This window comes from Buteo buteo, chromosome 27 (assembly GCF_964188355.1).
Source record: "Buteo buteo chromosome 27, bButBut1.hap1.1, whole genome shotgun sequence".
Classification (NCBI taxonomy): Eukaryota; Metazoa; Chordata; class Aves; order Accipitriformes; family Accipitridae; genus Buteo; species Buteo buteo.
The window spans coordinates 14,120,520-14,148,330 of record NC_134197.1 but is presented as its reverse complement, the minus strand read 5'-3'; the positions used below and the strand labels follow the sequence as shown (position 1 = coordinate 14,148,330).

General features: G+C 41.7%; 2 protein-coding genes across 5 annotated transcripts in view; both read left to right on the top strand.

Moving 5' to 3' along the window:
• Positions 1-380: 380 nt before the first annotated feature.
• On the top strand, positions 381-13,630 carry METTL22 (methyltransferase 22, Kin17 lysine). Of its 2 annotated transcripts, none has more exons than XM_075058299.1 (11): positions 381-1,667; positions 2,119-2,290; positions 3,939-4,289; positions 4,673-4,713; positions 4,799-4,943; positions 5,424-5,495; positions 6,099-6,152; positions 7,331-7,411; positions 8,414-8,516; positions 9,362-9,530; positions 11,043-13,630. In XM_075058299.1, exons 2-11 carry the CDS (start codon positions 2,161-2,163, stop codon positions 11,076-11,078), a joined length of 1,182 nt encoding a protein of 393 aa, XP_074914400.1. In that variant the 5' UTR covers positions 381-1,667; positions 2,119-2,160; the 3' UTR covers positions 11,079-13,630. The 2 variants fall into 2 exon arrangements, with proteins under 2 accessions (XP_074914400.1, XP_074914399.1); XM_075058298.1 differs by having other exon boundaries at positions 1,990-2,290.
• A 6,878-nt stretch (positions 13,631-20,508) lies between these two features.
• ABAT (4-aminobutyrate aminotransferase) overlaps positions 20,509-27,811 on the top strand; it is a 60,655-nt gene continuing 53,352 nt past the window's right edge. Inside the window, exon 1 of one of the 3 annotated variants that reach the window (XM_075058748.1) lies at positions 20,509-20,640. The gene's annotated coding sequence lies outside the window, so the exon portion shown is untranslated. The remainder of the gene's footprint in view (positions 20,641-27,811) is intronic. The other 2 variants (XM_075058749.1, XM_075058750.1) reach the window with 2 other exon arrangements.

Here is a 27,811-nt window from a genome sequence, read left to right as displayed (position 1 = left end):
TGACTGACCCCCCCGAGAGATTTTCACCGAGAGCATAGTGCCGGGTAACTCCTCAACAGAGAAGAGCCTTCACGAGCACCGGGGGCGACCCAGGGCACCGTCTGCAGCGTCCGGGCACGGCCGTCATTCCCGCTCTGCCCCGGGAAACCAGCAAGCGGGCGGCGGCTCCCAGCAGCGAGCAGGGCAGGCGCTAGGCGCAGGCATGCGTAGCCCGGGCCTTGTGCTGGCGACAGCGGGACGAGCGGCCGAGCCCGGCGCCCGCCGGGGCGAGCAGCGGGACCGCGGCGGCGCGGAGGGCGCCCGGCACCGCCGCTCCCTGCGGGCGGGGCTGACGGGCAGCGGGGCGCGGCGGCGGCGTCAGCCGCGCGCCGGAAGGAGCCGTCGCCTGCGAAATGGCGGCGGCGGCGGCAGGTGGGAGAGGCGGGGTGGGCCCGCCGGGGTCGGTCCGCCGGGGTCGGTCCGCCGGGGTCGGCCGAGGGGACGCGCTCGCCCTGGCGCCGTCGTGCCCCCGCAGCCGTCCCTTCCCTGCGGAGCCGCTCCTCCAGCCCGGAGGGTCTGAGGGGCGCCGGCCGGCGCCGGGCAGCAGCAGCAGGAGGAGGAGGAGGGCGGCGGCGGCGGCTTCGTTTGGAAACGTGCCGGTGTTGGCAGGGCTGGGGGCCTGCCTGCGGGCAGGAGGCGGTGGGTCCTCGGGGAGAGGGGCTTTGGCTGCGGGCGGAGCTCGAGGCTTCGGGCTCTGCCCTGACCGCGAAACGGCGCCCGGCCTTTCCTCCGTAGTGCTGCCTTGGCTTGTCTCCTCCGCGGATGGTGGGAAACTGCGTTTTGTTGCTTTACATCAAGTCTGGGCGTAGCTTGTGCGCGTATTTTTGCGGGCGAAGGGCAGGTTTGGAGGCTGGATTAGGTTTTGCAACTGTTAATAGAACTTCAGAACTGCAGTTACAAAGGCTGCCTGGGTAACTCGAAGCATTTTAAGCCTATATATTTATGATCTTGTTCAAGCACAAGCAGATAATAGAAAACTTAGCTTAATCTTCCAAGATGTTAATGCCAACATAGGAAACAGCATCAACGGTTTTTACATAAGGAGTATTAGGGGTGCTCATAGCTGGTGAGACCTGGGTGTCTTTGTTAACTAAATCATTCATATCACGTTTGACGATTTGTTTGTGTGATCTAAGCTTGTTATCTCAGTTTTTGAAGACATACATTTTGTTTTCAGATCTATGGTTCATCAGTGTTTCACATGCTTTTCACAAAATGTCAAGTTTTGTAGAGCATAGGGAAATAAATGTCCTCTTTATTTTTCTGTTCATAAGAGGTAGTTAATTTGTTTGTGTCTTAGGACAAAGAGACAGCCCAGCCTTGGACATTAAGTAATGAGAATGATTTCAGGTGTTTATATTTTTTTTTCTGGGGAAGAGCAATGAGCACCAAAGGCAGGAGACATTAACTGCCTGATTAGTGGAGGTGTATAAAAGGAGCTGAATTTTCTCCAGGAAGGGAAGATAGTCCTTTTAGAAAATTTGGGGAACTAACCTATGATAATACATTCCGTAATTGTGTTAGTTTCTGAGAAAATTCAGAGATTCCTATGAAGAACAAGATCCCTTAAAACGGTGAAGTTGTGCGCCCAAGGCTTTGTGTTCCTTTGAAGACCTTGACTTGGCATTGTAAGTCTGTGCATTCATGGCAACATCTGGGTTTTTTCGGGGACGAGGGGGCGGGGGCTGTGTTTTTAACACAAGCTAATTAGTAGCTCTTCCTAAAATATGTGATGTCTGCCAATGAGCTACCAGTGATTATGTATTTGATGATTCTTTGGAGCATTGTAAAAGAGAGCATTGGAGCATTGCAACTTTATTGGACACCGTAATCTGATTTTTGTCTTCTAAAATACTGGTGGAGCAGTGTTGTGTCAGGATGTCACTAAAAGCTGTCTGTGTTTGGTTTTGGGTTGATTACCCTGATGCGCCTCTTGCTGTCTTATTGGAGCATGGTGGAGCTTGCATGACCACGTGTTGCCTGAGGTCTTTTCAGAAACTATGTCATGAGGTTATCTTGCTGAGCAAAACTGTTACTTGATGCCTGTTAATAGAAGAGTATCAAATCATTTTGTGACAGCACTTCATAGGGGACTGTAGGTGTTCCTCTCACCAGCACATCATGGTAGATGTAACAGAGAAGAAGATGGATAATCCCACATTTAAAAGTGACACTGTACTTTCTGATGTTCACTTATATTGTCCAAACAAAAGACATCTCATGGTACGTCTGAATGCAGTTGGACAACCAGGTAATGTATGTTTAGACTGATGGAGCTGTATTTTAAGTGTATTCATATATTTGTAATGTCTGAATCCTCCTTTGAATGGTTGATATTAATCATTACATGTTTTATTCCAGTTAGAAGCAGAATTATTTCCTACTCAGTCTTCAGAAAGAGGGCTAGCTGGATTCTCCTCATAAAATTAACTACAGAAATGAAAGCTATTAATATAGAATTTGTAGACAGCCTATCTTAAAAAAGAAATTTAAAATTACTTTCTGAGAAGTAGTAACAAAATTAACTTGCTTTCAGGTTTAATTTTATTTATTTGTTCATTTGGCTATAATATCAATATCGTATTTTGGGAATCATGTTAAAAAGTTGGGGTGTTTCCTGCATACAAACAAAAGGTGAGAAGCCAGGGGTTTAAAATAGTGTAACTTAAGTTTAAGATAAAAATTATCAGTAATTAATTTACGAATTTCTATAAAATCTTTATGTGATGATTTACCATCTATTCCAGAGGAGCCTAACGGCTTTGTTTGGGTTTTGGGAATTTCTTTGTTTTAAAAAAATTGGCAACAAGAAAGCTCAGAATAGCAATGGTTTTGACTGACTTATATAATTTGAAGAGTCAAGGCTGTAGTGGAAATGAATTGGCAGATGCCAGCTTGTAGGTTTCTATAAAGTTGTCGAGGAAACTGGCCTTGAAGCTGCTGGTAAAATGTTCTGTAGAAAAGTACTGCTCCTGCTGTGACCGAAGCATTGTTTTCTCGAACCCAGTTGTGACATAAAAAGAATAACTTTTGCAGCTGTTCTAGCATATGACAATGTAAAAAATGATAAAAGTAGGCTTGACAAAGAAGTGGATAATAATTTTGACCCTGATCAGGTCAAAAACGGGTAATCAGTGCTGTAGTATGTCTTCGTGCTGTTCAAGATCTGTTTGCTGTGATTTTGCTTGGTGCAAAGAACCTTTCAACAGAATGAAATGACAGCATGCGCTACCTACTCTGAAGGTACTTGGTCTGGGAAATTCCTTCATTTATTAAGACAAGAATTGGATTGTAGTATGACAGCTTTTACTCTAACAAGTATGACAACTGTCTACCACTGTCACTTGCTGGTTTTTAGGGAACCTCATGGGGATTTAGTCTCTGCTGCTTTGGGTCAGTTTTACCTTACACCTCTTGAAACACAGTAGAACATGCAAAGGATCAGAATGGACTTGGAGAACCAAAGTTTCATTCATTGATGGTATCATCTAATTTGTTAAATATTCAAATCAGCTTAATCTGGTTGTCATGCAAACAGTAGGTGACTTTAAAAATTTCTCATGCTAGGATAGACAACGAAGATATAAGAAACCATCCCTTTTGCCAGTTGTTAAAATAAGTGTTACTAAATCAGATGAAAGTGTGCATTGTGACTGCGTAGATGCTGAGTCAGCCAGTAGACCGTGAAAGTGTTTAATTTATTTCTACTGACAGAACTTAATAACAGAAATATTTCTTTGTAGCAAATTGTACTATATTTCAAGTTATCTGTATGATTTTTTATCCTCTAGATTTTTAATATGTGGAATGCATACCAAAATTTCGTGTACGTGGAAGTTGCGCATAGATTCTGTTCTTACCTGGTGTTTAACTCCCCCCCCCCCCCCGTGCTCTTACAGTATTCCTGTCATATTTCAAACTCCTTTGGAACACAGAAGATTTGGCATCTGAGAAACACGTGAGAGAAGCTACAAGAGAAAGAGAACACCAGTACAGAAGTGCCGATGAACTGTGTGGCAAGGACAGGAATAATCTAAAAACAGAAAGAGAATTAAATAGTGAAGGAGTAGAAGCTCTGCTAGATGGTGATGGAGACTTGGAAGTGGTCAGAAGACCTCGAAGTGCCTCTGATTTAGAGGCGGAGGATCTTTTGAGGGATAGAGTGTATCCTGTAGTTCTGATGAAAGGGCAAGAAGATGCTTTTGAAGATGAACAACAAGAATGTACTTGCAGTGATGTTGTTAAAATAGGTAAATAGCAGGCTTACAGTCAAGGAGAAATGGAATAAGTATGTTTGTGTAAAATGAAAAATAGGTTTTCTTTAGAAATGGAACAGCAGTTGTTAAGTGAAAGGAGATAATAAAACAAACGTAATACTGTGATATTGTAAATATTTTTAAAATAAAACATTTTTGTCCAGAAGTGATTCGGGCAGTAGTATACTATGGGAAACTTGGTGCTCCTTAGCTAGAGTGGGGGTTTTGGCTTTATCTAGCATTATTATATAGAATTAATAGTGTTTAGTTCTATATTTGAAAGGGAAGTGTGCCGTGATTTTCAAATTTGCCACTATGGAACTTGATTTCAACAACATTTTGAGGTAATTATTTCTGCTCTACTTTCATTTTCACAGAACATACTATGGCAACCCCCTTAGAAGATGTCGGTAAACAAGTAAGTATTCTGCCTTGCAGTATCTTGCTGTTCATGGATTGTGCTTCGGAATTTACTCTGTTTTAACTGCTTCTCTTATCCACAGGTCTGGCGTGCAGCCTTTCTTCTTGCTGATTACATTCTGTTTAAACGGGACACATTCAGGTGTTGCTCGGTGCTAGAGCTTGGAGGTGGCACTGGAATTACAAGCATTATCATGGGAACAGTTGCCAAGAGAGTTTATTGCACAGGTAAGGCGGTTATTTTCAGTTAAATATTTTCATGAAACTTCACAAAGCAGTGCTTTCATCCTGGCATTTTCATCTTCATCTATTCAGTTTTAGTTAGTAACTTTTTTATTAGTGTATATAAAGTTGTGTTGTTTATTGAAAAATAACAAGAACTTTCTCAACAGATTGAAAAAGCTTTACTACTTTTTAGTGCAAGAGTTTAAAAGCAAGATGCATTGCTATGAACTCAAGATAGTGTGCCTAGATTAAAATAAGTAGTATGGGGATCTAAATTCTTTCTTCAAGGGTGTCTCAGAGCTTAGTACTGAGAGACAAAAGCAAGAAGGATACTAGGGAAGCAATCATCAGTGGATAGAGTTGCTCTGAATTTTCCTTAATCTCATCAATTTGAGAGAAACTGAGTATTAGTCTGAGAGGTCAGGGGCATGCACGGCCCATGCAAAATATTCTTATTTTGAATACCATTATCACTTTTTCCAGATGTTGGTGAAGATCTTCTGGCCATGTGTGAGCAAAATGTTGTGTTAAACAAACACCTGATGGAGCCAGGAGGTAAGTGCTGTACAGTCAGTGTTTGTGCAATTGCCTATATGAACTGCTTTGGGATTAAACAGCACAGTCATTGACTACCTAGCATATTCACAAGTAAAATTAAATTTTTGTCTTGGTTAGAAATTACTCATTTAAAAAGACAGATGTGAGATACCTATATGTAATGGGACAGCTTCCTTTTGAGAAGAGCAAAATACTTACTCTTTCTCTGATCGTCATTTAAGACTAGCTGTAGTTCCTACACAGTCATTGTGTGAGTTTCACTGAGGTACTTGGGAGGATCGCAGATATCCAGGTGCCAAGGGTCGCATAAACAGAGCATAAATGGCAGAGGTAGAACTCTGGAAAGGAGAAGCATTTTGCAGGTGAGACTTGTGAAAAAGAACATAGGTTGCCTTTCTGACCCTTAAGTTCATCCTGTTCTCTTGTGAGTGGGTAACTGGCTTTGTACAGTAAATGATTTGATGTTTAATGTTACTTGTTTCCTATGTCCTCATAATAGATCTTCATCACTTGTTTCAGTACAGATTTTGATCCTTTACTTTTGCTTAGATACTGTCTGAAAGGCCATTTATGACTGATGTGATCTTTCTTCACCCACAGGAGGGGAAGTTAAAGTAAAGGAACTGGACTGGCTGAAAGATGAATTCTGCACTGGTAGGTGGTTATAATGGGTCCTTTCAGATAAGGTTTGGTGTTTTGTTTTGGGTTTTTTTTCCCCTTCATACCCATCAAGAAAAGCTTATTCCATTGTTTATGAAGTAAGCCCTCCAGCACATACGCCTCTGGAAAAATAGTTGAAAGTACACGATTGTCTTTGGGTGCATCATTGCCTTGTGAATGAATAAGGAGAGGTTTACTGATAGGTTAAGAATAGACGAGTGGTGGCTGTCCTTTACTTAGGTCAAAATCCAGAGGTGCAAACAAGATGTGTCTGTTACGTGGTGATAATGGAATCCAGGCACAGTGATGTGGATTGGAGTTACTGTCGTCCAGATTTTGATGTGATGGTGTTGTGTGGCTTACGATTGCACGAATACAAAACTATAAAAGGTGGTGGGGAGGGTAGGTTATGATTTGCAGATGTATAAATACTTTTTCCAAATATAGTGGTGAATGTGTTATATTTTAAATATTTGCCAAGGTAACGTATTCTCCTGCTTTTAGCAGAATAAAGGCAACTAACTTGAGTAACACTCAAAGTGCAATTAATTGATAGTAAAGTAGATCACTAAAACTTTCTTTCTAGTGATTGCACTAGGTTATATGAAGCCTACTTTATAGATTTTTATATTATCAGTTGGATTTGATGTAATGCTTATAAAAAATAGAACAACTATTTAAGCAAGCGGAAACATCCTTTACACATTCAAAAGCCTCTCTTGGACCTCAAAAAATTCTGGTTAATGAAAATACTTGATACTGTCAGTTGAAAAGGCTTTATGTTTTTAGACTTTCAGAGAAAGTTTCTATATTTTAAAAAAGTAAATTTTAAAAAGCATGATGAAGTCGGAAGCTTAATCAAAACTTGTACGAAGATGCATTTTTTTTTTTTAATTTATTTAAAGGATTATTTATTATAATCTAGTTAAATCTGTGATCTTGCTACAGGGTAGTAATTGGTTGTAAATTCTAAAGTGAAAGAAAACTTACTCTTGCCAGTCAGCCTTGGGAGGATTGGACATAATGCAGAGAAAGCAAAGGACTGCAGGGAACTTGTGGGGTGCTCCGTTTATGGAGTAGCAGGTGACCACAGGAGTTAAGTTTCTTTTTTCCAGCTGTCAATCATTTGAGACATTTAATCATGTACACCAAAACCAAATTCTTTGTTACAGATCCTGAAGCTCCCTATAGCTGGTCTGAAGAAGAGATTGCTGATTTGCATAACCACTGTACTGTGATAATGGCAGCTGATGGTAGGAAAATATAAACAGTAAGCTTTTAAATCAAACACTTGAGCATTATGAGTAATAATTTAAACATACCTAGTTTGCTTGTAAAATCTAGTAGGTGAGATCCTTACCTAATTTGTCAAAGCTCTGCCTTAAGTGTTCCTGCCTGTATTTTTTTTTTTAAAACAATTGTATTTACATTCTGAATTAGCAATAGGAGAACAGATATTGGAAACTACTAGGTTTTTCTTTCCTTTGCTGTGGTAATTATTTGTTACTAAATATATTACTCACAGAACATAATCACAAGTGATGAATTTGACTTTCAGAAAAGTTGTTGTCCTAACTTTGTCTTGCATCAGACAACCTCCATGCAAGTAATGATAAAGAGGTGGTTAGACTAATATATTCTATAATGTGAAGAACAGTTTCAGATGCTGCACTTGCCCATAGAGTCTATGCCTTTGGATCTCTCTCTTTTTTTTCCTGCTCCTTTTCTTGCTTAAGTGAAAGACTGAAACCTGACATGCTAGCTTATCTTTATAGGAGAACTATTGTTGTTTTGATAGATAAATAAAGGAGGATTGTTTTTCTTTATGGTACTGAAAGGTGTTGCAAGACTGCTTTCTGAGGAGATATGGTCATAATAGTATATTAGTAACTGCCTTTTCTGTATTTGATAAGAAATGAGGCCTTATACATTGTGATATCCTGTCTTTTTTAGCTTTGCAGTAAGATGTTTCCAGACTGAGAGAGATCTTATAAAAGTTCTGTAAGTTGTCTGACAGAAGTGATTCCCATTGATAGAAGAGAAATCTTAAAGAAAGCCTGACATAAATAGCAGCAGTGGATACTATTACAGGGTCAGTTGTTGCCATTAAAAATATACTTTGGGATTTAGTTAAAATAGTGACTTGTTTGATTAGAATAATCGAACTAAGGCCTGTTGTTGTTTCATACCTGAGACTTAGGTAAATAATACACTTAGATATTTTATGCTCTTCATCTTTTTTTTTTTTTTTGTAGTGTTCTATGATGATGACCTGACAGATGCCTTGTTCAGAATGCTGTATAGAATGACACACAACTTGAGAAATTCTTGCACAGTTTACCTAGCATTAGAAAAGCGGTAAGTATTACCAAGAACTTTAAGTAAAAAGCACTAAAAACTTTATGTACTTTCTTTATTTGGAAGAAACATCTGATTTGATTGAAGGTCAGCTTCTGATTTTAATTGTATTAGTTGATCACAGGCTGCAGTATATGCTCAAGACAAGCATTTGTTTTTATACATGCTTAATTTTTATCAGTTTGGAATTTGACTTCTGCAAGAGTTTGGCTCTTCTTGTCCTGCCTTTGTCTCGCATGAGATAATCTCTGTGCGAGTAAGGATAAATAGTTGGCTAGACTGATGTATTCTATAATGCCTGAAAACATTTGCTGTATGTTTTTGAGGTCACAGAGTGAAATCAAGGGGCTTAGAATTAGGGTGTATGTTTCCCAGCTTGAGTACCTCTATAACAATTTGTCTTGTGTTTTCTTTCAGGGAATCACTGAATGTTTTTAGTAATCATGTGTTGCAGTCCATTCATAAACTAATATATAAATAATAGGCTTTGCTTAAATCTTTGGAGATATGTAAGCAATAGCTATTCACATGATTTGTTGCCAAGTGTTTCTCCAGGAAGCCAAGCCAATGATTCTGTTGTGGCAAAGTGCCTTAAAATCAATGGAAAGATCCATCCAAGAGTATTATTGTGTATTGACACTAACATAAGTCTTGCCTGCTTTTCAGGAATGGGGGGGCGGGGGGGGTGTTGGGTGTTACTCTTTTTTTTTTTTTTTTTTTTTTGCTATTGAAGTTAGTTAATTACACTGTGAAGACCCACATTTTCCATTAGCTGAGGAAGGTTACATAGCTATTTAAGATGCCAGTACAGGAGAGACATTTTAAATTAAATATTGTCTTACCAGCCTGAACTTCACTTTGAGACATATGGATATTACATGTGAAGCCTACAGTCATTTTAGAAATACTCTAAGTGATTTGGAGAACCTCCAAGATAGAAAAATTAAATATACCGTGGAGCCCATTAAGCTTGATTTCTGCCAGTTTCTCGTTTATGAACGAATTGAGCAGTTGGTAAGTAGCATTCATTAAAATAAATGTAATGTGTTGGGCTAATCATCTCAAATTAGTTTTCAGCTGTTTACTTAACATGAAGGAAGAACAGGAGAACAAACATTACCTTTTCATTTATTTCCATTTAGCTTTTTGTTGTTTTAAAATTATTCTTGTTTGTCCTTTCATAATCCATACTAGATTGACATAACATACCCTTTTCTATCACCAGCAGTACAGTGACTTTGCGCTCATTTCCTCAAAGGTTAAAAACCAGTCTCCATTACTTTGTAAAATACAGTTTTTGTGATTGACTAGAAAATGGGACCAATATCTCTTCTCATTTAATGGCTTGTCATTTCATAGTTTTAGTAATTCCTTTCCCAGTTCAGGGTTCAGGAAATAATGTTCTAATATCTATGAAGAAGTCAATTAGCTGTAAACTTCTGTAATTCAGAAACATGTCAGATATAATATTTGTAGTTATCTAATTACCTACCAAGCACTTATGGTTCTCTTTCTCTGTTTTTTTTTTTTCCAATTGTCTGCTTTTACAAATATTATGCAGTGTAGCTAATAGCTTGCTAGTTTCTAGAGCAATACAATCTAACAAATCTTTTTAGAGAACTTGCAAATCTTGTACTGGACTGCAAATCTGTTACCAGGAAATAATGTTCCTGTAGTCAACATACTATTGCTGTGTCTTCTGCAGTGTGTATACATAGTAAGGTTATGGGGACCACAGTTAGTTCATGAGATTGATTCATTTTACTTAATGCTGATACCTTCAGGCATAAAACATGCGTGCAAAATTTAAAACAAGTTTTCCAAGTACATAAATGTAACCTGGATTATACCTAAAAGTGTTAAACTCATTCCCTGGCCTTTTCGTGGAAGGCTACTGGTCTTTGAAATTCGTGCCTTTTTAAAACGCCTACATTTGTTATTTATCATGAAGTATATTGCCATAATTCAAGATGTCATGGTGAAGAGTATGTGAGTCTGCTTAATCATCTTTTGTATAGCAGACAAAGTGTATACTAATTCATTCTACAGAAGTGGTCTGTTTTTCATCTTCATTGTCCAACAGATTGAGAAGGGTGTGTATGTTTGTATTAAGATATGCATTTGTGAGACCTTGATTTCTCAGTAATTTGAGTATTTTTTCAGTTGTATGTTTACTAGCATTATTGAAAGCGTTTGTCAACACAGGCTAAGAAAAAGAGCAAGATTATCAGGCAAAATACTGCAGAAGGTCATGCAGACCAATGAAATTATTTTAGAACAAATTATTTGAATGATACTAATTTTTTATTTTAAAAAAACATGCGACAAGAATGAAGAAATCAATTCTATTGCTCTGTCTCAAAGACAATTTGGTGGTTGTTCTAGGAGATTACATAGATGGGTTTAGTATCTATAGGTGGAGTATAGGGTATGTCTTAAAATATGTCTTCAAGTGGGCATGTTGAACTTTTTCACCATTGCAACCTACTGATCTAATGCCTGTATGTATTTTTTCCACTCCTACAGGAATTGTGGAAGATCATTGCTGAACAGCTAACATGACAGGGACATGAGAAAATAGAAGATCTTTATCTAAGGATAAAAGCTTTTTTGATGTTTTATTAAAAAAGGATTTTCATCCCAAGAAAAGCATTTTCCTGCTGGAACTGTGTTCTCAGAAAGTATTGCTATGCAGATTTGCTTTACTTCAGTAAGTTTTGGGTTTGGCACTTAGGTTTCTTTGATGTTTCTTTTACAAAACTGTTTAATATTGATCTTCAGAGTACATGCTGGGTGCCAAACAGTGGCAGTGACACAGTGACTTGCTCTTTGGGATTCACAACTTAGGTTTTAGAGTCTGACAAAGAGGTATTTAACCTTTTCCATGTGGCTGATTGGCAGATGTCATGCATTTTCCTTTACAATTTTCTGAACACGGACACTGTTCTTGGCCTCATCCCAGTTCCACATTATTTGTATTTATGGACATTTGTGAAACAGCGTTCTGGGCAAGACCTGTTTGTCTTTCATGGACTTTTCTTTAAGCAATGTGTTTACGAAACTTAATCCTTAATTTTCATTTTGTCCTATCTAAATCGTTCTAGTTTAGGGCTACTGTTGGAACTGAAAGGGAGACGAGATGCATTTTGTTTGAACCTCTAAAGGTACCCCACAGAGGTCTTGGAGCTATATTGTCCTGCTGGAATTATAAGCTATTCTGTCCTTGCCAGGTTGAGGGTGGGAAGGTACCATGTGAAGTGATATGCTACTGCTCTTTAAATGCTTGGAATTCTACCCTCAACGTATACGTGTGAGGCTGGGGAGGAGGGAGTGACAAAGAATGTCTTGCCCATAAAAATGGGGCCTTCAGTATCTTAGCTTTTGGATTAAAGTACAACATATTGATCAAATCTCTCCTGTGTTATTAATGAAACCAACAATCTGTTTGTACTTTCTATAAATTTTATGTGTACTGTTATGTTTATGTCACTTGCCATATGTACGCTGTCACGGAAGTTCTTGTGCCTGCTGGATTCTTTAGCATTATGAGAGTATCGGTGATGAACCTGTTCCGGCCTGTGACTCATGGGAGTCTGCATACATTATATTAGAAGCATCTGTTTGACTTCTTGAAAGCCTGTTTTACATTTGGGTTAATTCAGTTCGTTTAGGTCAGTTATTTCATAACCTGCTTAGGTGTATGAAGACATATTTTCTTCATGTTCTTTAATGAGATGAAGGGTTATTAGATGATGGTGGTCTTTTCTTGTGAGTATAGTCAAAGCAAAAATTTACATTATGTTAGCATATATCTGCCTAGATTAATACATAACTTCTCTCTCAGAACCCTCATTTGAACTTCAAAGATATAAAACTGTATTTTAATCCAGAGATTTCCAAACTAGTGTTCTTTTGTTTGTTTGTTTGTTTTGCAATGTTATTAACTTTGGTAGATAAACTGAAAACAACTGGTTTTGAATGTAGCTGCTTATTTAAGTAGTAATTTTTTGCTACAGTCTTCAAAAAATTACTACTTAAATAAGCAGCTACATTCAAAACCAATTGCTTTTAGTTAATTTGAACTGATGTGAGATAGCATGTGCAGTTAGAGAAGATTTTTGTCTTGCACAGGACTTCCAAAAGTCTTTGGAATTATCAGCAGAAAGTCATCTGGGTAGAGGGATACTGTAGCTCTTTTAAATGTAGAATTTGGACATTTTACCACAGCTGGCTTAAATTAACATCTGAAAAAGATTTTTATACTTGTAACTTTGGTTGAGTAAATACAAACATCATGGCTGCTTGGGAAGCAAGCTGAAGTAGGATTTCCTCCTAAGGAAACAAAGTTAATCTTTCTATTGAAGGGAAACAACAGCTTTGAGGGTTCAGTAGCAGAGATCTAAAGGCCAAATTGCAAATTTGGATATGACCCTTTTCACTGGTGATAAGGAATAGTCAAAACCAGGCAACCATTCTAAGAACACAAGAATCACAAGAGTCTCACAATGCCTTAGCTTTGCAGTCTTAATGAGAGATAATATAGCCTGTCTTGCCAGAGAATTGTCCGTTGCTACTTAAGGATATTAAATACCTCCTCAATTTTTACTTTAATCGTACCTAAATGTGTCATACGTGGTACTTGTTTTCAGGACTCATCATGCAAATTTACACCTTTAGCAGTTTGTTGTTTATTAAGATGATTAAAAGTGGGGAATTTAGTCTTGAGCATACAGGTTATGACTGGAAATCAAGTTAGTGCCTAAAATGCTAATGCCTTGAGCATATTATCTGTATGAAGGATTTTTTCCTAATAAAGCACGATTTAAAAAATAGTATGGTCCTGTGGTTATGTATCTAAATTTTGAAAAATTGTGACAGGTAATGTTCTTAGATTTTTTTTTTTTTCCAGTCCTGTATTATTCCTGGTTTTTTAGCTGTGTTTTGGACACAGTTTGCCATGATTTTTAGCCAGATGGAAAGGAGAGAAAATATGATTGTGAGGGGGAGATGTTGTTAGTACGTATACAACAGTCCCATGTAAATTTGTGTGAGTCTTTCAATTCATACAACTTACAGGAAAGTCAAGTGATTCAACATCAGGTTGGATGGATGGTCTTGGACTTGTGAGCTACTGGGAAAGAGTTTGCATATTTCATTGTAAAACCCTTAAGAACTCAGCTGGCCTGTTGGTGTGGTTCTGTTCGATCACCTCATAGCTAGCAGGGAAAAAAGGGGAATTAGTAAGTGTTTCTATTCAGTATTGCCCATTCCTGCAAGTCCTTTATTTCTGTGAAGGGGAAAGAAGACAACGTAGATGCTTAATCTAAAGTTTATTAATGTCTGTACTCTGCTGTGGAGCTGAGGTTGGAAAGATTTCATTTGGAAAACTGACTTTCTCCTCTGCTAAACAAAGTCATTCTGTACGTGGATCCAGCACTTGTGAATCTGGTTGGCAAGTTAGCCAGCCAGATGGATTGTTTTGGGGAAAGAGGGGCGCAGAAGAAGTGGAGATGAACCTGCGGAATGCTTGCAGTGCACTTATTTCTCATAAAAGACAGGAATGTCACAATTTTCTTGGGAAGTGTGGTAATGGATGGACATGTGATCTTCCAGGAGGAATCTTGTTTGAAACAAACTGATTTTTACTTTTGTCACTGGTATGTGGTGAAGTAATGCATGTCTTTTCTCAGTCCCCACACTTCAGATGAAGATGGCAGGGACCCCTGTCCTGCTTTTATCTCCTCTTGAGAGGAACAAGAATGACATAATTGTAGATACTGGTCAAAAGGAGAACTCGAACTTCTATGTGAGCATTGCAAGCTGATTACTTTTCCATCTTTGTTGATGTGGAACTTGGGGAGCTGCTTTGTTGTGAACTTCTGTTCACAAAAGTGAACTTCTGTTTGTTATTTTGCAGTAGAAAGAAAAGTTGTTTAAGATAATCACTTCATGGGATACCTTATGTATATTTATTACCTCTGTGTGTTCTCATGTGTAGGTGGCTATTCATAGACCATACTTGTAGCTCCATCTGCCATACAACACTTTGAGTCAAAACATTTTACAGTTTGTTAAACACCCTGTTACTTTCTGTTTTATCAATATTGTACTTTCGCGTAACAGTTTAGGTTGAATACATAGTTCTGCATTTCTCACCTAGACTTGCAGATGTGTGTATTAGAGATGAAGTTACCATGGAAATAGTCTTGAAAAAAAAAAGTGATGTTTAATTACCTACTTTTTAACAGTAGCTTTAGGACGCTGCCTCCAGCAGTTTTGGATTTTCAGGAAACATTCTAGGAAGAAGTGGATGTAACTTTGTGTGTGTAGTAGGGACTTTTCATTCATTAGAAGATCAGGACTTAAATTGGATCTCAAAGTTTTATAGCAGATAAATCTCATGAGAGTGTCTATTCACCGACTTGCCTGTTCTCGTGAACTTCTACATACACCACTAGCTCGAGTCCTTTTTTGTTTTCACCAGAGAATTAAGGACTTTGTCCCTGGCGGTTGCATTTCTGGGGTTGGTTGGTTTGTTTGTTTTGTGTTTTCATTCTGGTGCACGTCTTGAAACTTGAAGAAATAATTTTGTGTGTTTGAGATTTCTACTGTCTGTCATGTCAAGATCAATAAGCCGATGGATTCCAGCATCTTTCGTTAAGGAACCAATATAATACTGGCCTATCTCTAGTGGGGTAGCACAATGTGCTTAAAGTAAATTATGAAATTGATTATTTCACAAAAATAAAAGTGACTAGAGTCAATTTTGGAAAGACTTCAATGCACTTTACCAGTGATCTTTTGCAGCATTATATGATTTTTATGAGCATTCATTACACTGTTTCTGAAGCACAGACCCATCTCTTGTTAGAGGCCTTAAATAGCATAAGGGAGAAAAATAGCAAAGAAGATTACTATACTTTTTAGAAAAGGGAGAAATCCTGGATAGAAAATGAGATTCCCTGAAAGTGGCAGTGGTGGGGGAACAATTCATAGTGGTCCTAGTAAGCAGCACAAAGAGTTCTGGGAAACCCAGAGGGATTTAGAGGGGCAGGGGGATTCCTACAAAACTGAAGGAAATCCTAGAAAGTAGTGTTGGAGTCGTCCTTGAAAGCCAGGAATTTCGAGGAGGTGCAGTCCTACACAGCTGTGTGGGGATTGTCAGGAAGCAGCATGGGAAAGTCCAAGAAAGTAATGGGGGGTGGAGGCTAGTTCTTAGGAAGTAATTGGGGGACTCCTGGAATGCAATAGGGGAAATTCGGGAGCCCAAATGTCTAGATGATGCATAGAAGTAAGCTTGATCATGATGGTTTTGTTTTTTTTTCTTTAATGTCCTTTTATGTAGAGGTACTGGCCTGTCAAGAGATGAAGGTGCAAGTTATAATGCTCATGGAGAAATAAAAGGGTAGATTCTTGCACACAGAATGAGGAAGCAAGTCCTCAGTTTTATTACATCTGCACAGTTGCCCTATTTCTTGCATTGAGCAATGTGTTTTCAGAAGCAGCCTTTTATTTGGGCTGACTTGTAGCTGCCCATCTCTGAAGAGCCTTAAGAGTCTGAGTCAAGTTCACAGGTTACTGTGCTGTAGCTGAATCACAGTCTGTCCATCTGAACCGTCATGACTGAAGCATATATAATATGTTTTTCTCTGTGTGGGCTACAGGTGAAGGGTATCATTTTGCATTATGCTTTGTTTTTGATAAAAGAATAGGCAGCTGCTGTAGAAGCTGTCCTGCTTTCAACCCTCTGCTTATTTTATATTCTAGTTGTATATTTTCCCCCTCCAATAGTGTTGGTTATAGCAATTTTGCAATCTGAGTCAGATTTTTTTTGATTTCCAAGGAAATCTAATTGCAAGTATATTTCTCCATTGGATCAATGAGATCTAATCCAGCGGACTCCTGTGATCCAGTACAAGGTCATCAGTAGAGTTTTGTTGCTGGGGCTATAAAGACAGAGCAGACCAACTATTCTGATGGCAATGGATAGTTGGGTCCACTTTGGGGTTATATGAAACTGTACTCTTAACACATGTGGTGGTGCATGGCGTTTTAGCAAGCTGATTTATCTCAGCCATGTGCCTGAGACCATGCTTACCTGTAGTCAGATTGCCAGAAGTGTTAAGGCCAAATGCTGCTGTTGCTTTTAAAGGCAGTTGTTGATGCTGAGTGTTGGGTACAGAAAAATAAAGACTGCTTCTGAAAAGTGGCTGCTGAATTCCTGTGTATCGGCTTGTTGTGAAGCGTCAAGGATAGCTGCCGGCCTCATAAACTTGTAGGGATTTTTCAACCTGAAAGTAAACTGAGAATTACTTAATGCTTAGCGACATGTCTTTAAAATGCATTTCACCTCCTGAGTGTGAATATGGTGTTTGTAACCTGAAAAATAGAGATGGCAGGAAAGAGCTTTCCTGTAGATTAACCCCAAAGGTTAGGGACTGAAAGTTTTGTTAAGATCCATGCGGCAAGAAACAGAAAATGGGGAAGGAATGGAGTTAGAGAGCAAATAATAATTCTTCATTTCTTCCTGCATTCTGAAACTTGTTTTCATTTATTTGAAGACATTGTCAGAGGAAAAACTAATTATTGTTAACCAAAACCAATCAGGTTCTAGTCTTGAATGGGATCTGCCACAGCTGCTGGAAAGAAGCTGTTTCTTTTCAGATTCTGTGTCTAGTTGCAAATCCTGCCCCTTCACTTTTCCCTCCGCTGTGAAGAGAAGATTATGCAGTGTTTTTCATAGGACAAAGTATAAATTATTGATTAATGTGCTGACTTACCTAGAGAGTTACATCAGACTGACCAGGTAAGCACAGTGTCATGTGCATAGCTAGAAGAAAGCAATGGAAGGAGACAAAAAGTCTTTGGAGTTTCAAGTCAAGTAGTAGGATTTGAAAATGAGCTACTTCTTGCTGCTAGGCTTTCATATGCTTTGGCATGTGACATAGGTCCAAAGGCTTGTATTTTCTTACAGACTTCATCCTGCTTTTGTTTCACTCATCCTGACTTTCTGTGTGTCCTGTGCATCTGTGCTGAAAGTTTGGTGTATTAACAGGGTAAAGATTCATCTTGAAAAATACTGCCTCTAGGCTGCCACAGAGTGCAGTCAGATGTACAGCGTATTGCCTCAGAGAAGGTTTCTTCCAGCAGATGGCATGCGGAGTTTCTTTTAACAATACCAGCACCTAAATGCAGTAACATAATATCTACATGTATGTGTGTGTGTTTTTACAGATTGCTTGCCTAAGCCGGTGCCAGTGGTTTCGGGAACAGGAGATGCGAAGGAACATCCCTAGCTTCTTCAGCAAGGTGAGTGTATTCTCTAAGCTCCTGCTCCCTTCGTGTGAGGGATTTTCTTTTGTAATAGGGGTAGTGAGAGCAAACTGTACTCTATAAAAATTCTCTTATTTGATGGATTTTGTTCTCTCCAGTTTCTTATAACTGATTCTGAAAGAAGGGAGTCTTATTTTATACTTATACTCCTAGGACTTGAGCTGATCAGGCAATGAAAATAATACACTAGCACCAACTATAAAGTAAGTTATTTGGAAAAGGGAGAAGACAGTTTATTGTGGGAATATATGATCCAAAAATGCCTTTCCAGTCTGTGAGTGCAGTCTGGTGCTAGCACAAGTGACTGTACCATGTAATCCCTTGAACTTGTCAAGTGGCTCATCTTTCCATTCTTGGGGAAATACTGTTTTTCCCTTTGAATACTGTGTATATTTGATAGTGGATCAGATAGTGACAAGATGTTAATTAATAATAATTAAAAAGTACCATTAACTCCTGCCTCAAAGATGAGGAAAAATAAATACAGTGAGTGAGGCAAGAAAGTTAACAGCGAGTTAGAAGATACAATGAGGAAAGTAGTTTACTGCTCTGTAATGGCCCAAGTAATTTCCTGCTTGACAGGATATCAGTAGCAGGTTTACATTGTAGATTGATCAGAAGGGACACCAATAAATTACCTGCTCTATTTTCCTCTCAAAGCAGAATCGTACTCATCTGAAAATTGTGATGAATGTTTGTCTTGCTTCTTATTAAAGGCTCTCATGATAGAGGGCCTGTATTTCTCCCAGTAATCTGCTCTAGTGCTTTATTATCCTTTCTGATACAAAGGTTTTCTTAATGGCTAAGCTGCTGCCTTTCTTGCAATTTTGGACCATTAAATCTTTCTTATTGTAATAAACTGTGACAGATGTAAGAGTTCTACTCAGGATAAGTGGAAATGAAGAGGTATAGCCTGCTCAGCCTCGAGGGGTGTGTGTAGAGACAGAAGGGTCCTGTCACACTATTTGCAAATCAGTGGTGTTTGCAGCAAAAAGAACAGCTTTGGCAGCTCAGAGCCTGCAGGGTTCCTGCCTTGCTTGTGTCCTGTTCAGCTCTCCTGTCTAGTGGCCTCCAGCTGCTCTGCCACGATACCTGCTCCAGGATACTCCTTGGAGCCTTCAGTGGAGGTACTTGAGGGCTGAGCAGGGTCTGACAGCTCCTCTCTCGTGTGACTAAGTGTGCATCTGTTGTGAATCCCAGTGCAAGAGTTCTCTTGTGAAGTCATCTGAAAGGGGAGACGATGCCTGCGTGTTGGTCACAGGAGAGGAGAGGGAGGTGCGTACATTTCAGAAGCTTCTGTTGGCCTTTTGCTAGCCAGGTCTTAGGTTTTGGAGAAGACCAAGACCGTGAATGAGACCTAGAATTCTGTGAGATGAGAGTCCACATAGGATTCAACGTGCTTGCAATAGCTTCTGTTGTGGAGAAGATACATAATATTTATTATTGGGTGGGAGTTTCAAGGGCAGTTTTGTGTCTGCAAATACCACATTGCTGTAGATGAGATAAACAGTGACAGAAGAAGAGGTCGTTATTGCTTATAGAGAAACTATTGCGAAAGCTTAATGTTGGTGCGGAGTCCCACTCCCACACTACAGAGAGAGTTGATTGATTGCTGAGGTCTTCAGAGAGGATTGAATCCTGGCTATAAACTTCCTGATGCATCAGGTCTGCTACTGACTTAAATCTCGTCTGCATTCTGGACTGTTTCAGTAGTAGGGACATGCATGGTGTTGGGTAGGAGGAGGATTCACGTGCCATCGGCATGTCACTGCCATGCACATCGCATCTAGCTGCCACATCGCATCTAGCTGCTTCGATCCACTCCTGTCTACAAGAAAACGTTTGTTCTAGGTCAGGCTTAAATATTAGCGAAGACTTGGATTTTAAATTTGGAGTTTGGCATCGATACTAGGTTTAACTTGAATTTCTAATCAGTTAAAAGCCCAACTGACTTCCCCCGTTGCTGTATTTGCTGAATCAAGTATGTCCCAAGTGGCTGCAGGTAAGTACTAGGAATTAATGAAAGGCCGGTAGATCTTTGTGAAGCTGTAATAGCGCAGACCCAGATTCCCACTGCGACTAGCAAACGGTGCCCTGCCCTTCTCCCGGAGGCATCACGGCCTACAGCGCCGCGTGAAGCAGGCTGGCGGCTCCCCTTTCAAGAGGACAGGAGCTGCCACTGCCAGCCCCAGGACTCTGGTTCCTCTTCCTTGGTCTCCCTGCCAGATGTGACCGGTAGCCCGCGCGGGCCACCTCTGCTCTCGGGGAGCGCGCTGTGACCGCCGGCACAAGTCGGGTCCGGCCGCAGCCGTGCGTTCGGTCGGTCAGCGAGGCTTCAGGGATTAGCCGTCCCCGGGAGCGGGCGGTGTCCCCCGTGCCGGCCCTGGGGCCCTTCACGTACCCGGTTCCTCCTCCGCCCGGGTGCTGGGTCGCTCCGCCGGGGAGGGAGGGAGGGAGGGAGGGAGGGAGACAGGCAGGCAGCGGGGCCGCTCCCCACAGCGCAAGGCCGCGGCTCCGCGCTGGGGCCGGCCCCGCCCCGCCCCCCGCCTCCCCGCGCCGCCGGGGCCGGGGCCGAGCTCGAGCCGCGCGCTCCCATTGGCCGCGCGGGGCTGCGGGCGGCGGCGGCGCCGATTGGCTGCGGCGTCGATTGGCTGCGGCGCGCGGAGCCGGGCGGAGAGCGGCGGCGGGGCCGCGCGCGGGCAGCGAGCGCGGGGGCCTGCGGCGGCGGCGCCTGCCCGGCCCGGCACCACGGAGCGCGGCGGCCGGGGGAGACGGAGCCCCGCACCTCCCGGTGAGCGGCGGGGCCGGCGGGCGGGACGCTGGCCTGCTGGGGGCGGGGGGAGCCCCGCCTGAGCCTCCCCGGCGCTCCCCGTGCGGGGACCCGCTCCTGCCCGGCGAGCGGGACTCCCCGTGGGCCCCGCCGGGCCCTCCCTCACCGCCTCCATCCCCTCAGGCGGCGGCGCCCCTCCTCGCCGGGGGAGCCCCACGTCGCCCTGCCGCTCGGCGTGCGGTGGGGAAGGAGAGCGGGCTCACCTCACCCGCCCCCTCTCCGGGGCCCTTCCCGCGGCGGGAGGCTGCCAGGCGTCCCTCCGTCGCCGTCCCCCGCAGGGGACGGGGCGCCGGGGCTTCCCGGGGGATCCGGCCGTGGCCCCTCTCCCCTCGGCTCCCGCTGGGCGAGCGCGTAGGTGCGGGCGGAGCGGCCGCGGCGCCGTGTGCCGCAGGGGGCTGGCTGCCCCCGCTCCAGTCTGCCTTCGGGGTGCTGACACCCTCGGGGAGTCCTTTTTTTGTCAGACCCGAGCGCGGTGGCGGGCCCCGCAAGTGCCAGGCAGGGCGCAGCCGGCAGTCGTTGCCGGTGGATTCGGGGGACCGTCCCAACCAGGAGGATTTGCGGTTCTCCCCGAGTTTCGCCGCATAAGGAGGCGGCGAGTGTCACGATCTGCGCCCCTCGCAGCTGTACCGTCCGTAGGGCTCGTGTCCGACGACACACCTGCGGAAAGGGGAAAAGCAGGGAATGCGAGGGCACAAAACCCACGAGGAGACATAAAATATACACGCACCGTGGGGAAAACACGATTGGCTTTGCATGTAGCTCTACTCTTCTTAACGTATCGCAGCCAGCTGAGTGGAAATCTCCAGTAATGGTGTTTATGGAGGCCTACTGCTGCGCTTCCAGCTGAGATTCGCCACTTCTGTTCAGTTTTCTGTTCTCCAGCTAATGCTTGTGATGCAAAACCTAAGCCGCTACCTCAGGCTTTGCCTTGAGACCTCCCTGGCTTCACTTCCCTTACCTTCATTTGTGCTTTAAAGTGTGTGGCTGTTTGGCCAGAGCTTTGCCTAGTTTGGCATTTGCCTCTGTGATTCTCCATCTCTGTTTATAAAATGTAGTGAAGGGAATGATATGCAAAGAAACTGAACTATTGTGGGAGATTTCCAAGTAATTTTGGAATCAGTGATGAATGTTCAGGCTTACAAAAATTGGATTTTGCCCTTCAGTTCAAGGGCATGGCTCATGGGTGTGGGCTCCTTAAAAGAGTGTTTGCTCCTATAATTTGAGGCAATGAATTCAGTATGGGAAGAAAGCCAACTGGTATAAAAGGAGGGTACTAGGAGGGTTACTTTCTGGAAGCTCTACAGTAAGGAAATTGCCTATTGAATTCTATTATAGTCTGATTATGTATTATAAATTGAATTGAGGACACATTTTGCAGCTCTTGTTGGTGTGTTTTTTTTTTTACTGTAATTGGTCTTTCTGTGTACTTGAGTACTGTGAGTGTTGGGCAAATTGGGTCCGGGGTCAGTTTGTCTTCTCTGACTGGAGTTACATATGCAGACTTGGAGGTTAGCGATTCAAATGCTGGGTTGTAGCTCACAGTACTACTAAAGCACAGCATATGCAAAGAAGAGTAGTATCTGGATGTCATAGTGTTTTTCATCCTTAGTGTCTAAAGCACTTCACAAATGAGTTAAACATCACTGGACTGACTGTACGGATGGGAAAACTGAGATAGATACAGGAAAGGAAAGCTGTTATTGCAAGTAACCTGCTAGGTAGCCTTTTGGACTCGGGGTCGGTGTTCAGGTCTTCTGATGTCTGCAGTCAGCCAGTGCTCTGCCATTATACTGTTGTGCCTCTTGGACAATCCGGAGTGCAAAAGACTGTGATGCAGACATCCCCAGATAATGGAGACCTGAGCCTGTGTACAGTGTTGTTAGACAAGCTGACCACATGTAAAATGCATGGGGGAAAAAATGCAAGAGAACTGCTTTCTCCAAAGCCCAGCCCTTTAGTCTTCTGAGGAATAACAGGCGTAGAGGCATACTGTACAGTGAGGTGTCTTGTACATTCAGATACAAAGTAAACTGAAATAAGTGGATAAAATTAGGTATTTATGCCCAGGAGGCAGTAAGCAAGTACAGCATACAAATAAACACTAAGCAAATCAGTAGGTGTCCTGCTGGCAGCTGTGCTGTCTTTGGAGAAGGAAAATGTCCTGATCTGGATTCTTTCAGAAGCAGAGAGGAAATAAGATGCTCACAGGCCATGCGTGTATACATCCGAACCAGTTCTTGCTGCACCTGCCAGCAGCTTAAAGGTCTCCAGGTGGTTCCCCTTGCCCTGTCTGGTTTGTATGGTGCTTAACAGTGAAGGTTCAGAACAGTTTGTACAATGCCTTGTATACTCCACAGCTGTATTCGTCAGCAGTCTAGCAATAGTTGCCTGTGTGTTTAGGTACAACCGCACAGATCTCAGCCCTGCTGGGTGTGCTGACAGGGACGACTCCTGCCCTCAGAGGTGTTACTCTGACTGCAGAGTGTTCCTCCTGGTTTGTGCTCTGATCACTGGGTCTGAATTAAAGCAGCTCAAGTTACCTCATGACACATACTTCCACTAGTGCTTAACTTCATACTTTCAGTGATTGTAACATCAGGATTCACAGAATTAGGAAGATGTCACAGCTGGTCTAAGACAAATTGGATCTGGTTCTTGGCTTCCCAGCTCTGTTCTATGACTTCTAGGATTGGGAGTCCATTCCAGAAACACTTTTGAAAATTTGTAGCTGTTTCAAGTACAAATTAAGATTCCCTTTCTTTCTTATCCAAATGGAAACAGCTTGTGGAAATGTCTCAGAAAAAAGGGCTCTTTAGTGGTGGTACATGTGTACACCATATGAACGTTCATACGTTCATTGTTCTATCCCTGTTGTTAAGATAGAACCCTGTTGTATCTTAAAATCTTGCTGTATTGTCTGTATACCAGAAACTTTTAATGAAATGGCGACTCTCTGAACTTCGTGAACCTGGATGAATCTCCTTTGCTCTTGGCTTTGCCTTTGCGAGAGGGAGCAGGGAGAAGAAAGGAATATGTCTCGGTGGGGTAATTCTCAGATTTCATGTAAAACATTTCTCATCTTTATTGTTTTCAAAGACCATTTGATTCCCTCTTGTATGTTGCAAATTGTCAATCTGTGTGCACCATTTTTGTTCAAGCAGGCTTTTCCAGCAGTCCCTACTCTTCTTTTAGACTTCTTTATAAGCTCTTAAGTTTTTCAGGCATAATGGTAAGTCTGAATCAAGTAGTGAAGTATCTTGTCCCATTTGAAAGAGTAGGCAATAGAAAAGAGCTGGATTCCGTCAGTATGAGAGCAGCTAGTAATGATGTGTAGGAATCTGTGGAAGTATAGGTAAGTAATGCAAAAATGACACGTGAGGAGCACTGCAGCTTAAAGACCATGAATACACTACACAGATAATTATCAATGTGGGCCTATCACCTATGGAAGGATCGATATGCTTTAAAACTTATGTAACGGATTTATCTTTCAGGAGGCTGAAAACACCTTATTCATGTTCCAGACTGATCTGCTTTCAAATTCCTTTTCTTTATGAACAGAAGAGGTTGCCTTAGGGGTTGGAGCTGCTGCCAGCTTAAAGTAGATAATTCTACCAGCCACTGCTCTGTGACTTGAAAGCCATACATCTCTGTCACCTCTTTGTTTCTGAATTTTGTGATCTGTTTTATCAGATCACAGCCCTGTTTCCTGAAATGACGGCTGTGGGCCAGGAAAACAGAGAAAGTGATATTTTCTTAGCCATATGGTGTTTGTGCAAAAATAACAGTATTCTGGGAGTTTTCCAAAGCATGCAAAGTGTATAAAATGGAGAATATTGTCCTAAAACGTTTCTGTGGCTTTCAGACTCTTTTCTGATCTGTGGGAGTAGGGTGCCTTACTGCATCCTTGTATTAGATTGTTTGTCTTTCCTTTTGCAAAACATTTTACTGTTCGTTTCCCATCTCTTAATTAGCCAGATACTAGAAATTGAGAAGAATTGGGCAGGAACCTTGGTTACGTGTTGCAGTTCATGGTTATATGGAAGAAGAAGGTTGTCTCTCTTGCTGTCCAGTGGTGATATATCTATCTGCACAAGAGGGAACATTTTCAGAGAGTATGAGTTTCTTTTGAAAAGAAATCCCACTTTTTGCAGCGTGAAGTTTATGTTCTTCTGTCCTGGTTTGTGGATTTGGAGAATTTTTGTGTTTTGTGCATGGCAGCTTATACAGTTGTAAGTTCTGTTGAGGAAACAAATACGTGTTCTAGCTCAGGATGGATAGTCATTTAATTATTTTACTACACCAGCTAGCAGCTGATCTCACTAGCTGCCTTTGTGAAGGTATATTGTAGTCGCTTCTGAAGCTGTACTTCTGAAAGCTTGACACCTGCAGTGTCAAGGACACAGGTCTGCCCTAGTGATGAACTTACTTTTTTAAAAATGATAAAGCTGCACTGTGCTGGTTGATGTGAGAAAGCGCTAAAACCACTCAACTAAAAGTACTGCCTTCACTAAGTGAATGCTGCCAGCTTGAAGAAAAGAGCCAGGAATATGAACTTAGTTATTCAAACTTAAGTGAGTCCCCTTTATATCATCTACTGCAATTATTTTAGTGAATCTCTCTCAGTTTTAATGCAGGAAAAAAGCATTTGTGTAGATGAGTGCTTATGTTATACTGTGTCAAACTCTTATTTTGGCCTCTGGCTGAAAGGCAGTGTACTATATAACTCTTTCTGTGGCAAAGTATAAAGCACTTTAAAGGCAATAAACCTTCAGACTTGGTGAGTTTCCCATTTTGATTTTATGATTTCACTGAAATACAACTCAGCATTGGCAGGGAGTGGAGCTCTCTAAGAAGTGTTTATCTTCTTGTGACTCTTGCAAAACTCAGGAGATTAAAAATTAAAATCTAATTCTGATGGTGTTTCTGGTGGCAGTTTAGAGTAATGCAGCTTGCTGAAGATTTCATGTAAAAAGTCAGTATGTCTCAAGTACATTCTAGGTGACAGGATGAAGTGCCAAACTACTGGTTTAGCTGTACAACTGTAATTCTGAGAGTAAAACAACTTCTAAACCTGTCTCTAGCTTTCCTTATCTCAAACACTTAAAAATACTGCTTATTCCAGATGAAAGTTTCCTTGCCATCCCCAAACAAAGTTCAGTTTTAATTTTACAAGTGAAAATGCGTTGCTTTGCAACTGTTGTACCCATATATAATTCTATTTTACGTAGGAATTTTTTAACAATGTCCTTGAAATGCCTGGAGTTTGAAACCTGGCATAGTTCAAGTACTTTTTTTTTTTTTTTTTTTTTTTTAATACATTCCTAGCTAGATCTGGGGCAGAAAATTGGCTGGATAACAGCAGAGAGACTGAGTAATCACTCTTTGAGCAATTCTTACCTGCCACCTCCTAAAATACACAAGTAGAATCCAGTTTAGCCTTGGCCTGTTTGGGATACGACAGCGTACCCTTTCCCAGCCCAGCTTGGCAGACGCAGGTGGCTGCTGGGAGCCTCTGCACAAGGGTGATGGTACTGGGAGTGAGTGCGTCACTGAGAGGTGGTCTTCCCGAGCAGAAAGCTGTTCCTTAGCCACAGGAGGAGACTGCCATTGTGGAAGAAATTGGCACATGCTTCCTTTGGTTTATAGTGCATTCATATTTTGTGCTGACTCCCTTACTATACTTTTCACTGAGTCAGCAGAGAGATTTGGATTCAGGTTCCCGTGTCAAAGTCTGCTCTCCGTTCCCCACTGACAGTGCCGCTTTCACAGCTCTATCAGCCGTGTTTGTGAGCATGGATCCTGGCGTCAGGATCAGTGAGTCTTTCTCACGTTCCCTTTCATCTCTTCTGCCATCTGCATGTCACGAGCACCACATTTTCTTTCCTGAAGCCTGTTAGCCTGCCCACAGCGTCAGAGTGACAGTCTCTCTATTTCTACTGGTCTTCCAGCGTAGCTTTCCAGCCCGTGTGTTTACTGTGTCTCAGATCTGTTTTAAGGACTCTTTGTCCTACCTGTCATGTCTAAAAACAAATGCTTTCGACTGGAAGACCATCATAACTCTGTAGGAGGTATAGCAGAACATACGCTAGCCTGTTGGGTAAAAGACTTGCTCGTGTGGAAAGGGAATCTGGAAGCGTGGGTAGGGTAGACTGAAGGAAAAAGTGAGGAGAGGTGCTGCCCTGCCAGCGATGTTAGCAGGCATCTCAGCCTGGAGTACACAGGTTACTTGTGGGTCAGTTGGATGCCTAGAAAGCACTGTGGTATATTTATGGGTGTGGAGGAGTTACCAAAGAGTGTGGTTTCCCAGCACAAGGTTTTCTTTCTAGTTGTTTGTTGGGAGTTTGGGGGGGGGGGGTTGAGGCCTTTATATTTTTTTCTTCCCCTTGTAACCTTGGTTTCATCACTGGTTTCTCACAGGAGAAAACAGTGGGTGTTGGGAGAAGACATAAATTAGTGATGATGTTTTTATGATGTCCTATTTTTGATGTTTGGCTCAATTTTAAAGTATCCAGCTTCCATCTGTAAGCCTTGTATCAGGCAAAGCACAAGGCAGCAAGCTCTTCATAGAAAATCGTATCCTAGTGCTGGATGATTCCATGCTAGTTTTCTCGCGCGTAATCTTGGTAATAAATCACCCCTTCCTCTTCCTCCTTCTTACCCAGCGGATGAACAACCTTACAGATTTTTTCACAAAAGATGGCACCTCTTGTCCTTTCAGCATTTTCCCTTTCTGAATGAAGTAATGCAAGTATATAGGCTTGCAGAAGCCACTGAGGAAAATGGAAAAAAAAAATAGTAGTTTGCAGGGAAAGGAAAGAATAATATCCCTCATCTGTATTTGTATCGCATCAGGCTCAATCTTGATTAAAGACTTTGAACATCACAACAGCGTGACAATTTTGGCTTCCTCTTTTAGCAAAGGGTAGAGTGTGCAGAGGTCTTGGCAGCATCCGTTGACAGTAAACACAACTGAAATCAACTTGTATGTTTTAAATTGGTCTGGCAATAATACAAAAATGTGAATAAGTATCATAAATAACATAAAATTTAAGCATTTTTAATAAGTTTGGTGTAACTTATTAGCAGTCATATTTTTTTGTTTGTATTATGTTTTCTCCAGATCTGTCTG